This window comes from Lacerta agilis, chromosome Z, assembly GCF_009819535.1.
Source record: "Lacerta agilis isolate rLacAgi1 chromosome Z, rLacAgi1.pri, whole genome shotgun sequence".
NCBI lineage: Eukaryota > Metazoa > Chordata > Lepidosauria > Squamata > Lacertidae > Lacerta > Lacerta agilis.
Genome location: NC_046331.1, coordinates 16,841,939 through 16,854,499, shown reverse-complemented (window position 1 = coordinate 16,854,499; position 12,561 = coordinate 16,841,939). Strand labels below are relative to the sequence as shown.

General features: G+C 45.6%; 1 protein-coding gene across 7 annotated transcripts in view; it reads right to left on the bottom strand.

The window, feature by feature from the left end:
- Positions 1-2,721: 2,721 nt before the first annotated feature.
- The window catches only part of SEC16A (SEC16 homolog A, endoplasmic reticulum export factor), a 35,416-nt gene continuing 25,576 nt past the window's right edge, over positions 2,722-12,561 (bottom strand). For 2 of the 7 annotated variants that reach the window (XM_033138087.1, XM_033138090.1), the window contains exons 22-32: positions 12,377-12,427; positions 11,621-11,770; positions 11,390-11,467; positions 11,090-11,146; positions 10,667-10,778; positions 9,389-9,535; positions 8,283-8,377; positions 7,740-7,814; positions 6,632-6,691; positions 4,147-4,209; positions 2,722-3,502 (exon numbers count right to left, since the gene is read on the bottom strand). In XM_033138087.1, the coding sequence (XP_032993978.1) occupies positions 3,434-3,502; positions 4,147-4,209; positions 6,632-6,691; positions 7,740-7,814; positions 8,283-8,377; positions 9,389-9,535; positions 10,667-10,778; positions 11,090-11,146; positions 11,390-11,467; positions 11,621-11,770; positions 12,377-12,427 (957 nt within the window). In that variant the 3' untranslated portion in view covers positions 2,722-3,433. Of the gene's footprint in view, positions 3,503-4,146; positions 4,210-6,631; positions 6,692-7,739; positions 7,815-8,282; positions 8,378-9,388; positions 9,536-10,666; positions 10,779-11,089; positions 11,147-11,389; positions 11,468-11,603; positions 11,771-12,376; positions 12,428-12,561 lie in introns of those variants that run through there. The other 5 variants (XM_033138088.1, XM_033138091.1, XM_033138089.1 and 2 more) reach the window with 5 other exon arrangements.

Below are 12,561 nucleotides of genomic sequence, written 5' to 3'. Positions count from 1 at the left end.
CCCACCACGGACCACGACGACGAGGGCTTTTACTACTTTAAAATAAATGGATACTGCCTTTCTATCTATGAAACAACGGCAACAATAGTAGTACTACTTCATATGGTATGGCACCACTTTCTGAACGTTCTTTATCCGTGGTACATTGTGTGAGGGATCCCTACGTTAGTCCCATACTGCAGCCGTGGGCTGAAAGGCTTTAAAAGCAGGATCACCACTGTGGCCCTCCTGAGATTATTGGACTCCAACTCCCATCAGCCCCTGAGAACATATCCAATGGCCAGGCATGATGGGAGTTGTAGTCCAATAACACCTCCTGCTCCTCTCAAATTCACAGCTTTATTCAATTACATTTATGTTCCAACTCCCCCACCCACCCATGAATTGATGGCAGCAAACAAAGGTCTCCCTCTCCCACTTCGATCTTCACAATGACCCTGTGAGGTAGGTAAGGCTGAGATGGAGCCGCAAGCTCCAGCTGGCTGTATCCACTGTTAGCTCTACTCAAGAGCAGATCCACTGAACCTGATTGGACATGACTAATGGCAGTGCATTGATTTCAGTAGGTCTGCTCTGAGCAGGCAGCAATCCTAGTTTTCCAGCTCCATTATTATCATTATTTAAAACATGGTGGTGAGGGGGGAGATGCCTATGGTTTTACTGTGGAGCATGGTAGGGTCTTCTGTTGTTGTGACCAGCGCCTCACCTTTGGAAGAGATATATTTTGAGAACCCCAGTTATTCTGCGTGACCCCCCAATAACCACAAGCCAAGTAAATTGTGAAACGTGCTTCAGAGCACAAAATATTTTATTTTTTAAAGAATGTACAGTGTGTTGATTCTAACATTTAGAGAGGACAGGGAGAAGGTTCTCTGTGCCAAGGAAAACCTCTTGAGCTGAGAACACGTTTTGGCGGGTCCACATGGGAAGACACAAAATCAGAGACAGCTGCACAAAAGGGGAGAATGGCCAGTGGGGCACAGGTATTTGAGAAGTCTTGGAAGGTTAAAAAAAAAAAAAGCAGCCATCATCACACTGTCAGCAAAAAGTCCAGGGCTCTTGAAAGTGGATCGTTAACAATTCCTCCTGAACACAAGTAATCCCTTCGTCATATATTTAAGGCTTTCCAGATTCCAAATATGTGGGTGTAACCCACAGACTCCAGAGTCAATATTAGTAAATCAATAATAACCATGATTTATTATTTATATACTCTGGGTGGCTTCCAACAAATTAAAACACAATTAAGATCGAACATTTAAAATTCCCTATAGAGGGCAGCCTTCAGATGTCTTCTAAAAGTCAGATAATTTTTTATTTCTTTGACATCTGATGGAAGAGCATTCCAGAGGGAGGGTGCCACTGCTGAGAAGGCTCTCTGCCTGGTTCCCTCTAACCTCACTTCTCACAATGAGGGAACCACCAGAAAGCCCTCGGAGCCGGATCTGTGTCTGGGATGAATGATGGGGGTGGAGATGCTCCTTCAGGTATGCAGGGACAAAGCCGTTTAGGGCTTTAAAGCACCAACACTTTTAATTGTACTCGGAAACGTACTAGGAGCCAATGTAGATATAATTTAGGACCAGTGTTATGTGGTCCCAGAAGCTGCTCCCTATCACCAGTCTGGCAGCCGTGTTCTGGATTAGTTGTAGCTTCCGAATCACCTTCAAAGGTAGCCCTACGTACAGCACATTGCAGTAGTCCAAGCGGGAGAAAACCAGAGCATGTACCACTCTGGCAAGACAGTGTGCGGGCAGGTAGGATCTCAGCCTGTGTACCAGATGGAGTTGATAGACGGCTGCCCTGGACAGAGTTGACCTATGTCTCAATGGACAGCAGTGAGTCCAAAATGACTCCCAGGCTGCGCACCTGATCTAAGGAGCCCAGTTACCCCATTGAGAACCAGGGGAACCCCCCCCCCCCACCTGCCCACCCTCTGTCCCCCAGAAACAGTAAATCTGTCTTGTGAAAATCAACCTCAATCCATTAGCTGCCATCCATCCCCCAACTGCCTCTGGACACCCACATAGTACATTTACCACCTTCACTGGTTCTGATTTAAACAGAAGGTAAAGCAAGGTATCATCCACATATTGGTGAACATTCAGCTCAAACCCCCTGATGAGCTCTACCAGTGGTTTCAATGTTAAAAAGCATGGGGGAGGACAGAAACCTGAGGAACCCCACAAGTGAGTGCCCAGGGGTCCAGACACTCCCCACTCCTTTCTGGATATGATGCAGGAGGAAGGAGCTGAACCACTGCATAACAGTGCCTCCAACTCTTTCATCTCTTCAGCATGATTGGTTGTGGTGGGAGAGTGAATTGGCTCATCACTACCAGAGCAAATCTTAACCCAGCACATAAATAAATATTTAAATCTCCCGCCTGTTGGGGTTCTGTCAAGCTTAAGAGGATTGTGAGTGTGGCCTACCTCAAAGGGATGGTTGGCTGAATCAAAATCTGCTTGATTTAATAGAATACCACAGTGATCCTGATCATGAAGTAAGAGAAAGACCCTCCCCCACTTAAAAAACAACAACCTTTAAACCATTACTGCATTAATTTAGAGATTTATAACCAAGAGTTTGAGAGAGAGAGAGAGAGAGAGAGAGAGAGAGAGAGAGAGAGAGAGAGAGATATTGCACTTCAAGAGGAATCGCCAGAGAGAGAACAGCATCATCTATGATATAAAGAGCTTCTGGGAGTTGTTGGTTTTTTTTAACTATACAGTGGCTGCAGAAGGAGCCTAAACACAAACTACATACATACTAGAGAAAATCCACTTCCAATTAATTTTTAATTACAAATCACAGTTTTCCTTTTTCCTTTTTTAATTCATTATACATATATCTATTTGGATGAGCTATGTTTCCTGCCTCCCACTCAAAGGGAGGAGGTGTATTGTGGGAGAAAGGTCAATATGTCAAGAAAAATCCCAGCCAAATATATCTTAAATGCTTCAGGATAAGCAACAAATGCAGGCTGGTGGTTTTATATGCATAAAACTGTGCCCCAATCCCTGTAAGGCCACAAACTGCAATGTTAAAGGTGACAAATATCCCCCTAAATATTGGGAAAGAGTTCCCCTTTCCTAAAGCATTCAGAAACCACTGAAGAATATATGGATTCCAATCAAAGTCTGCCGAAGGGGGGGACAGCCTTCTCCCCACCTTTCTTTTGATTCTTGCAGCAGAGAGTAGCCATTTCATTACTGAGGATTTCTCTCTCTCTGGAGTTAGAACACTCCAGCTGGCTTTTACGTAAGGGGGTGCATTTGATAACTGATGCAAGTCAAGAGTCTCAGTGGGAAAAGCCACCAAAACGAATCTTCCCCTCAATATGAGAGAGGACAGATTCTGTACATGGCATGGGATTTTGAGAAATTCTTTTTAAATTCATGTGTGACGGCCCAGGTGACAGACTTGCTGGGTGCTATTTTAAGGTGGGGTATTTTCTCTGTCCAATTCTGCCATGTCTTGAGTTTCCTGAAGCTGGAGCAGGCTGGAAAAAGACAAGAAAAAACAAAGCTGAATTTCTACCTATGCAAGAGAAGAAAAAAACCCAACAGCCCACAAACAGAACATTTTATTTATTTATTCAATTTGTACACCACCCTATACGCATATGTCTCAGGGTAGTTCACACCAGGGAAGTTTTCATAAATGTATGGGAAAACTACTTCCCTTTGACTCCAAGTTGAATATATAAACTCAAAAAGCAAAGCACCTGGAATTCTGTGCCAAATCACCCTGAATCCCCAAAGCTGAAAGGCTTTTGCAAAAGCATCCCCCAAGCAAGCCTGTGGGCTGAGGTGAAACACAATTGGTCAGTGGTTCCTCCAAATGTTGCAGGACACCAACTCACAACACCTAGGGAGAATTTGCCAAGCCAACTTAGGCAAGCTGTAGTCCACCTACACCTGGAGGCCCAAAGGTTTCCCGCCACCCCCTGCTCTTGACCATTTACTCACCCCACCCCCAAAAGAATATAGGCTTTGCTCAGCATGTAAATTATGGGATGTTTTTTGCAATAACTCCTCTGTGGCCCTCATAACTCCACCTGTAGAATGGGCAGAAGAGGGAGGATCTCCCTTACCAGGGGGCATGTACATGTGTGTTTTGTGCGTTTCCAAGAATGAACGTTACCTGCACAAACTGGGAAGGGTTGTAAAACTGGACTGTGCCGGCTGGGGGTGCTCCTGAAGGTGGCTGCAGTGGAGGAGGAGAAGGATAGCTTTCCATTAGTGAGATGCAAACAAGAAGAGGCATCACCGTTTCTTACCAAGTTCATTTTGTGCACTTGACAGATGGAAGGAAGAGGTTGCATAACACTGTCGCGCCCCCAAGTAGGTGCAGAGCAACAGAAGTTTGTTGTTATACATGGATGGAAACACACAAGACACACACACAAAAAGAACAAAACCCACGCATTCCCCCCCCCCACGGCGCTTCAAGAAGTTCCCCACGTTGTCAACAGCAGCAGCAGTGCAGGGTCATCGTCAAACCAAGGCACATGCACAGACCCAAAATGACTTGCTTGCATGCGGGAGGAAGAGCAGAAGGGGTTAATGGTGGCCAGTTGCTTGGTGAAGCACCAGCCAGCAGCCTGCGTTAGTGAGGCTTATGCCTTGCTTGAGAAACGCATGGTGGACTCTCCCCAATTCATGTTATTAGAGGAGCCCCCACTCCCCAGAGATGAAAGTATAAGCATTTGGCTTCTCCCTCACAGAGCTGGGGGAAAGACTTCTGTGCTCCTTGCATTTTAAAGGCTAAGAGGCCCAGATGAAGAAAACCTGCTTTGGAGCCTCCTCCAAACATAAAAGGCCTTATCCCAGACAGATCTATTATTAGATCCTTTCGATCTCCAGAAACTGCACCGTTAGAAGCACCACAACGTCCATTCCACATTTGTGAAAATTCAGTCTTTTAGTGTGGTAGGAACTCTGGAACTCCCTGCTTATTGGTGTTAGGAAGGCACCCTCTTGCTCTATTGCTTTAGACACCTGCTGAAAACGTTTCTGCTTCAGCAAGACTATCCAGACCTGTTTGCTTGTTTCATTAAAAATTATACACCTCTCAATTGTAAAAAGAAAACCCTGGTGACCAATGGGGTGACATATGTCGCAACCAGATCGTGCCCGCAAATCCAAAAGAAAACTTCAAAGCTGTTTACCAAAAATAAAATAAAATAATAAAATTACTACTAAGAAGAATTTACAGTAACGATTTAGGAATTTCAAAAATGTAAAAATAGCAGTAGACTAAAAATAGATTAAAACTTGCACCAACTTTCTAAACATCTGGGCAGGCTTATCTAAACAAGAATGTTTTAGCAAGTGCTGAAGAGTACAGGAAAGGCCTGACATCAATAGGCAGGGGGTTCCAAAGTGCATTGGTGCTACCAGACTAGGAGATTCAAGTTCTTACAAATGGGAAATGGGTATTATGTGGCAACTGTAACAGTGCCTGTTCTGTTTATAAATTTTCGAAACAAACCACCACACAGAGGCGGCTAGTGACTTCTTGGCCCTATGGGCGGGATCTCCAGCCTGGCTCTCCTCAGGTAAACACCTCCCCTGCAAAGCATCACACAGGGACCAGAGCACTTTTGGTTGCATCTGATGCACCACCATGCAGTGGCTGTAAAAACCTTGGTGTGCCACATTCCCTCTTTTGCCCAGGGAATCAAGGACTTGCAGAGAGAGAGAATTATTTTTAAGAAGAACAGCAACATGTCCACTTGGGGATGGCGCATGCTCCAGGTCCCCAAGTATCACGCCCCTTGTACAATAGCCTTCAGCATTATGGTGTTAACTCCACTTCAGAGGTTGTAGGACTACAACTGCCATCATGCCCACCCACTGTTATGGACCATAGACGTTGTAGTCCAGCAACTTCTGGAAGGCACCAGGTAAGAGGAAGCCTCTGCAATAGTATTTGAATGGCAGTAAAAACTCATATCTGAGTGTTTGACATGAAGAGAGTTTAAATTGCTGGATTCTTCAATGCTGCTCTTGAGTCTTTGTTACATTGGTTTCAATGTTCTTTGTGTTAAGCTTTAAAGATTCGTCAAGTTTATCTTTATGCTTTTCCTGTTTAAAGTACAATGCCCTGAAGATTCAAATCAAATCACTGTCTAAACCAGCCTTTCCTTTAAGCTGTAGTTCAATGCTTCTGGTTGGGGAAGGCTGGTCCAAGCATTCCAACAAATAAGTAGGGGGGGGGTCACCATCATATTTTGGGGACTGGAATAAACCCAGCTCTCAGTCCTGAGTTATTTCTTCCAGCAAAGACTAAGTAAGTTGTGTCCATCCCCCACAAAAAAGAGGTGGAAAGCCCAATGCAGTCAAAATTCTCAAAGGATTGCTAAGAGAGAGGAAGGAGCCCAGCTAAACTTGGATCACAACTGTGACTCTCTAAAGGCAAGGAGGAATACTTCATCTTCGTGGCCTCATGTTAGTCCCATGAAATGCAGGTAGGAGAATATGTGTATTAAAAAGTAAAGCAAACATAAAAGAGGGGAGGGAGGGAGGGAAAGGGGAGAGAGAGGGGGAGGAGGGAGGGAGGGATGAGGAGAGAACTCAAAGAGGGAGAGAGCCAGGGTTAAGGAAGGGTGGCCAGCCAAATGTACCTGATTAAAATGCTGGCTTACTTCACGTGATAATGAGCTCATTGAGCTAGAGCGCGAAAGCTACAAAACAGCAAAAACACAACACACACACACACCACACACACAAAAAAGGGAATCAAAAAGTCATCATGCAGGCTTCTGCCTCAAGCTTTCTGTTCTCCTATTTTCAATAAATGGGGTGGGGAAAGGACCTTCCAGCACCAACGGTTAAATGATATGAATTACAAAAGGAGGTAAGTTAGCTTAAATTGCCGAAATAAGAAATAAAAGGGCAGGAGAGTAACTCCTTTGGTTAAACAAGCCCAAGATGCAGCTGTTAATGTTGCCTGCATACGATTTGTAAATCTAGTGGAGTTACGGTTATGCATCTACATGACATTTAATATGATAAATCACACACATGCACAGAGGGGGAAAGAGGAGAATCCACCACTCTGCCTTTTCACATAAAAAAGAAACTTCCTCTACAACCTCCTTCCTGTGGGGAAAGGCCACAGCTCAGTGGCAGAGCAACTGCTTTTCATGCAGAAGGTCCCAGGTACAGGCCCCCGTGGCTTCTCCAGGCAGGGCTGGAAATGTCCCTCCTTGTAAGAAAACCCTGGAGAGTCACTGCCAGTCAGTGTAGACAATACTGAGCCAATGATATGACTTGGTATAAGGCAGCCTCCTTTGTTCTTTTAAAATGTTTTGTGCAGAGACCTGTTAAATTAGCGTCTCCCACACCCACCCTCTGCCCAGCCTGAAAGAACGTAAGAAGAGCCTGCTGGAACAGACCAAAGGTGTGGCATTTAGTCCAGCCTCTTGTTCACACAGTGGCCACCCAGATGCCCCAAATAGAAGTTCAAGAGCAGGATTTGAGCACAAGAACACTCTCCCTTCCTGCTATTTCGAGCAACTGGATTTCAGAAGCATGACTACCTCCAAATGCTAAAACAGATCTGAAAAGCCTCTGCTGACTACTCCTGGTTCTGATTTTGGAGGTAACACAAAACTTCAGGGGCAAATCTGCTCATGACTCAGTTACCTGCTGCTGCTGTCCCTTTATCTAAGGGTTTTAGGACTTCCTGTAGAGGTGCCCCCCTCCCGCCACTTGGCCATGCAGACCTACCTCTCCAGGCTGGGAGTCCTCTGCATTGGAGGGAGGGAGCTCAGAGCCAGACGGCAACACGGCAGAATTTAAGTACTCCAGGGAGAAAAACAAAGAAGCAGAATTTGGTGGCGGAACAAACCAGGGAATGGGACCCTAAAGGCCCAGCAAAATGCTACCAACAATCCAAAGATCAATAGGCTTTTGAAAAAAATAGGTATTTCACAAAATTCTTTCCTTAAAACAGAAATCCTGCTATGGGACAAATCCATATCAGTCCCCAACAAGGGTTGTGTAACCTCCTAAAGACTTATAAGCGGCATGCTGGATCAGGCCAAAGTGGGCCCATCTGGTCCAGCCTCCTGTTCTCCCAGTGACAAACCAGATGCCTATTATGCCACAGGAAGGACCTGAGCACAACAGCAGCACTACCCCCACGTGTGTGGTCTGATTCAGAGGCACACTGCCCTCCAGCATTGGAGGAAGAACATATCCATCAAGTTAGTAGCCACAGGCAGTCTTAAGATTCTCTGAGAACATGTTAACACTGCACATCCAACTTACTGAGGGTTCTGCAGCCACTCCAGGGTTGCTCTGGCTTCCTGGCGCCAGCTGCCCTCCCGCCTCTTTCTCCTCCAAAGGCAGCTGATCCTCTGGAACTGCAGGGGAGAGACCCCAAGTTAGAACACAAAACAAACTTTGTATCTCTTCAGACAGGGTGATTGGGGCACATGGTGTTGTTGCACCCAAAGCTGCGCATGGGAGAGGCCAAGACTGAGCAGCCAATTTTCCAAGGAGGAAAGACCACAAGCAAAGGAGAACTCCTCTTTGCTCCTGAGAGCAGGTGGGACTAGCAAGTAGACCTTCCACCTGCTGCTGGACTACAACTCCCATCATCCATGATTGTCAGCCATGCTGACTCAGGGGCTGATGAGAGTTTGAGTCCAACGTTGTTTGGAGGGAAACAAATTAGCCACATCTGCGCTTTAGAGCTTTTCATGATTTGCCAGAAAACAGCTGTCTGTGACAAAAAGTTCCCCCCTCTAAACTGAATGGGGGTAGGGGGGAGACTAATTGCTGTTTGTTAATGGGATGTTCTACACAGTGTCTACATTTCAGAGTTATGAAGCCATAAAAGATTGTTTGCTTCATATTGAATACTCTACTCTAAATATGTTTTTTAATATTTTCATTTTTATGTTGTAGAAACATGTTTATTTAGCACCTTGGCTGTTACTCTTTTAGATCTATTGATCAGTTGGGGAATATATTCTCTAGTGCTGGCTGTTCAAACATCAAGTTAACTGGTACAGGAAATTTCAAATTTCAAGGAAGAACCAAAGAATTGTAGGGTTGGAAGGGATTTACAAGGGTCATCTAGTCCAACCTCCAAAATCCCACTTAGTATTATTATTATTATTATTATTATTAAAACCAAGACACCTAAAGAGAGCGAGAAATACTTATAGCTGCTGGCGAATCCACCCACCAAATGGCAGTTCCCATGAAGACTGTGAAAACTAATGAAACTTTTATTTCCTCCTTTCCTTAAAGAACAAGAGGCCAAACGAGAGGAAGAAGACTGACCCTCAAACAGTTATACATGAGGAAGTGAGGGAGGCAGAGGAGGTGGGCTGTGGCAGGGAGAGGCCTCTCCAGGCTCGACTCACCTGAGTTTGGGACAAAGAGGTTTGCTGCGATGGGCATGGGGGCCAGGGGAGCAAAGAGGTCTGATGGAGCAGGGGGTGCAGCACCACCACTGGGTGACTTGGCCCCACCAGGGTTCAGGATGTCGACATACCGGGCTCTGCTTCCTGCTGGAAAGAGGCAAGGAGGAAAGCTTATCACCATGCAGTGATGGAGTCTGAAGGTAGAGATCAGGGAGTGGGTGGGTGAGTGAGTGAGGGCAACCAGGAAGCAAGAGCACCCTCCAAAAATAGTCACAATCACATTAGCATGGGTCCAAGCAAACCCATTAAAACTAATGGACATTATTAACTTAGGTCCATTCATTCAGAGAGCCAGCACGATGTAGCAGTTAAGTGTGTTGGATTAAGGCCTAGGATAGACGTGGGTTTGAATCCCCACTCGGCTATAAAGCTCAATAGGTGTGACCGTGGGTCACAGTCACTACCTATCAGTCTAATGTAATTAGGATTAAAAACAGAGAAGGAAGAGAATTATATATACTGTCTTGAGCTCCTTGGGAGGAAAAGGTGGCATATAAATAAAATAAATAAATGAATGAATTTTCTTTTATTCTAAGCAGGACAGCTGGATTCAAGCTGCTGCTCACTAACACTGGGAGTGTGAAGTGCAGAGAACAACACGTGCCAGTAGAATAGCCGCATAATAGTCATTCCACACTTGCAAAGAACCAATTTTTCAGTGTGGCAGCACCTTGATGTTAGGAAGCCACCTTTGCTGTATTACTTTCAATTCCTATGTTGTTGTTTTTAACTGTTTTTAAAACTACTCACTTTATACTGAAAAAACAACAAACCAAGTATTTTTTTTAATGGCCTTTGGCCATAATGGCCAACAATAACTGCTTAAACAAAAACAAGAATTGCAAGTGAATATGGAAATAAAATCTGGGGAAATTGGTTGCCCCTTATACAATATTGTCAGGAAAGTAACTGCCTACTCTTGAGAGTAGATTCAAGTAGGTTTTTAGGCATGCGAGGTTTTTAAAATAGGAAATATTGTAGATCTGTGGATTATTGTTAATAATTGCCAAATAATTACACACACACACACTCTCCTCTGCCTAACCCCTACCTAGTAATTATTTGTTTCACACATAATTTTGTGTAAGGGTAACAGACCTGACATGCAGCTTCTTGCATCTATAACGACTGGCAAAGATGGAATCCTCTGCCAAGGACTCAAACAAACACACACGTCTATTGTACATGCTATTAATGTCCTCACATCTGAACAGTTACCTGCTTTCCTGGAGAACATGTTTATGGTGCTGTTGGGAGGTCCTCCTGATCCAGAGGGAACTGCTTGAGGGACCTGAGGGAACCCTGAAGGAGGTGGAGGTGGTGGCTTGCTCTGGAAATAGGAGGAAAACAGACCCTTGAAACCAAGGCCACCCCCTGGGGCAGGTGCATTAGGAAAGGAAAGGAACCAAACTCAGCTCTTTGCTTGACCCCAGACTATCTGTCACATTCACATCATGCACTGTGATACCACTTTGGACAGTCACGGCTACTCCCAAAGAATTTTGAGAATTCATTCAGGGTGCCGAGGGTTGCTGGGAGACCCCCTTAGCCCCCTCGCAAAGCTACAGCTTCCAAAATGGTTGAACAGTCAATCTCTCTTTACAGGGAACTCTGGGAACTGCAGCTCTGTCCAGCATTTACCTCTTCCTCCGGTTCATCCAAGTTGACCCACCGCTGTTTCTTTTCATCCCAGACAATCTAGGTGAACACATAGGAACTGGTTAGGAGGCAAACCAGGCAGGCTGTGCAGATGTTCACTTAAGGCAGCCTTTCTCAACCTTGGGTCCCCAGATGTTTTTGGCCCACAACTCCCATCATCCCTAGGTAGCAGGACCAGTGGTCAGGGATGATGGGAGTTGTAGGCCAAAAACATCTGGGGGCCCAAGGTTGAGAAAGGCTGCCTTAAGGATTCACAACCACTGGGATTCAGGGTAGACCTACTGATTTGTTCTTATCATCAGGGAGGTGAGCTTCGTTCTTGCCTTTTCCCATCAGCCAGCCAAGCCACGTTGCTCCACTCTGTGGGGGAAATTTAAAAAAGCTAAGTCTTGCAAGAGGGCAAAGACAATGGCCAAGCTTAAGTAAAATAGCCCTGCCCCCAACAAACCCAGCCAATTGGAAAAGCTGGGGGCAGAGATGAAGCTGCTACTTTTACCTTGAATGCTGGCATACCTTCCGAGGCTCAGGCTCTTTTTTGCTTGGCTTCCCTTCTGGGATGGCAGGTGGGGGTGGGGAGGGCTGCTTGGCCGCAGAGTTCCGCCTCTCGCGCCCAACAGAGTGCACAGAGGATTCTGAGGTGGTCCGGGATCGCGCTCCGAAGCCCTGCAGTCATTACAAAAGGAACCAGGATAACTTTCCAACCTCAAAAGAGAAGGAAGCTTCAGTAGGTGCCAAGAGGGGTTGTGGGTCCTGTTAGTCTGACTCAAGAGCAGATCCGCTGAAATACAGTAAACTTAATTTGTTCCAGAGTTCCATTCTTAACCTGAAACTGTTCTTAACCAGAGGTACCACTTTAGCTAATGGGGCCTCCCGCTGCTGCTGTGCCACTGCTGCACGATTTCTGTTCTCATCCTGGGGCAAAGTTCTTAATCCGAGGTACTACTTTTGGGTTGGCGGAGTCTGTAACCAAAGTGTTTGTAACCCAAGGTACCACTGTAGATGGATGGGTGGATGTTGACTAACTTTGGTTAATCAGCATTGTTAACTTTGGATCGAGAGTTTCAGTGGGTCTCCTCTTGAGTAGGACTTAGCTGGACAAAACCCAAGGTTCATCAGGCCAGAGAAAAAGTTCCAATGCAGCATGGAGGCGTGAAAAAGAGTGAGGTTTTTTTTTTAACGGAGGAATGAGAGAGAGAGAGAGAGAGAGAGAGAGAGAGAGAGAGAGAGAGAGAGAGTGTGTCAGAGGTAGGGAGTCTGCGCATGGCATACCATATGGACTGAAGACTGGGAGGTGGATCTGGATCGTCGGCCCGAGCCCTGCTTAGACACAAAGCCAGTACTTCAACAAGCAAGCTAAGCCAACCTACTAACAGCGGATGCAGAGTCAGACAGACCAGCACATTCTTCAGCCACAGGTTGAGCTTGTTAAGTGGGAAGGCAAAGGTTGTATGGTG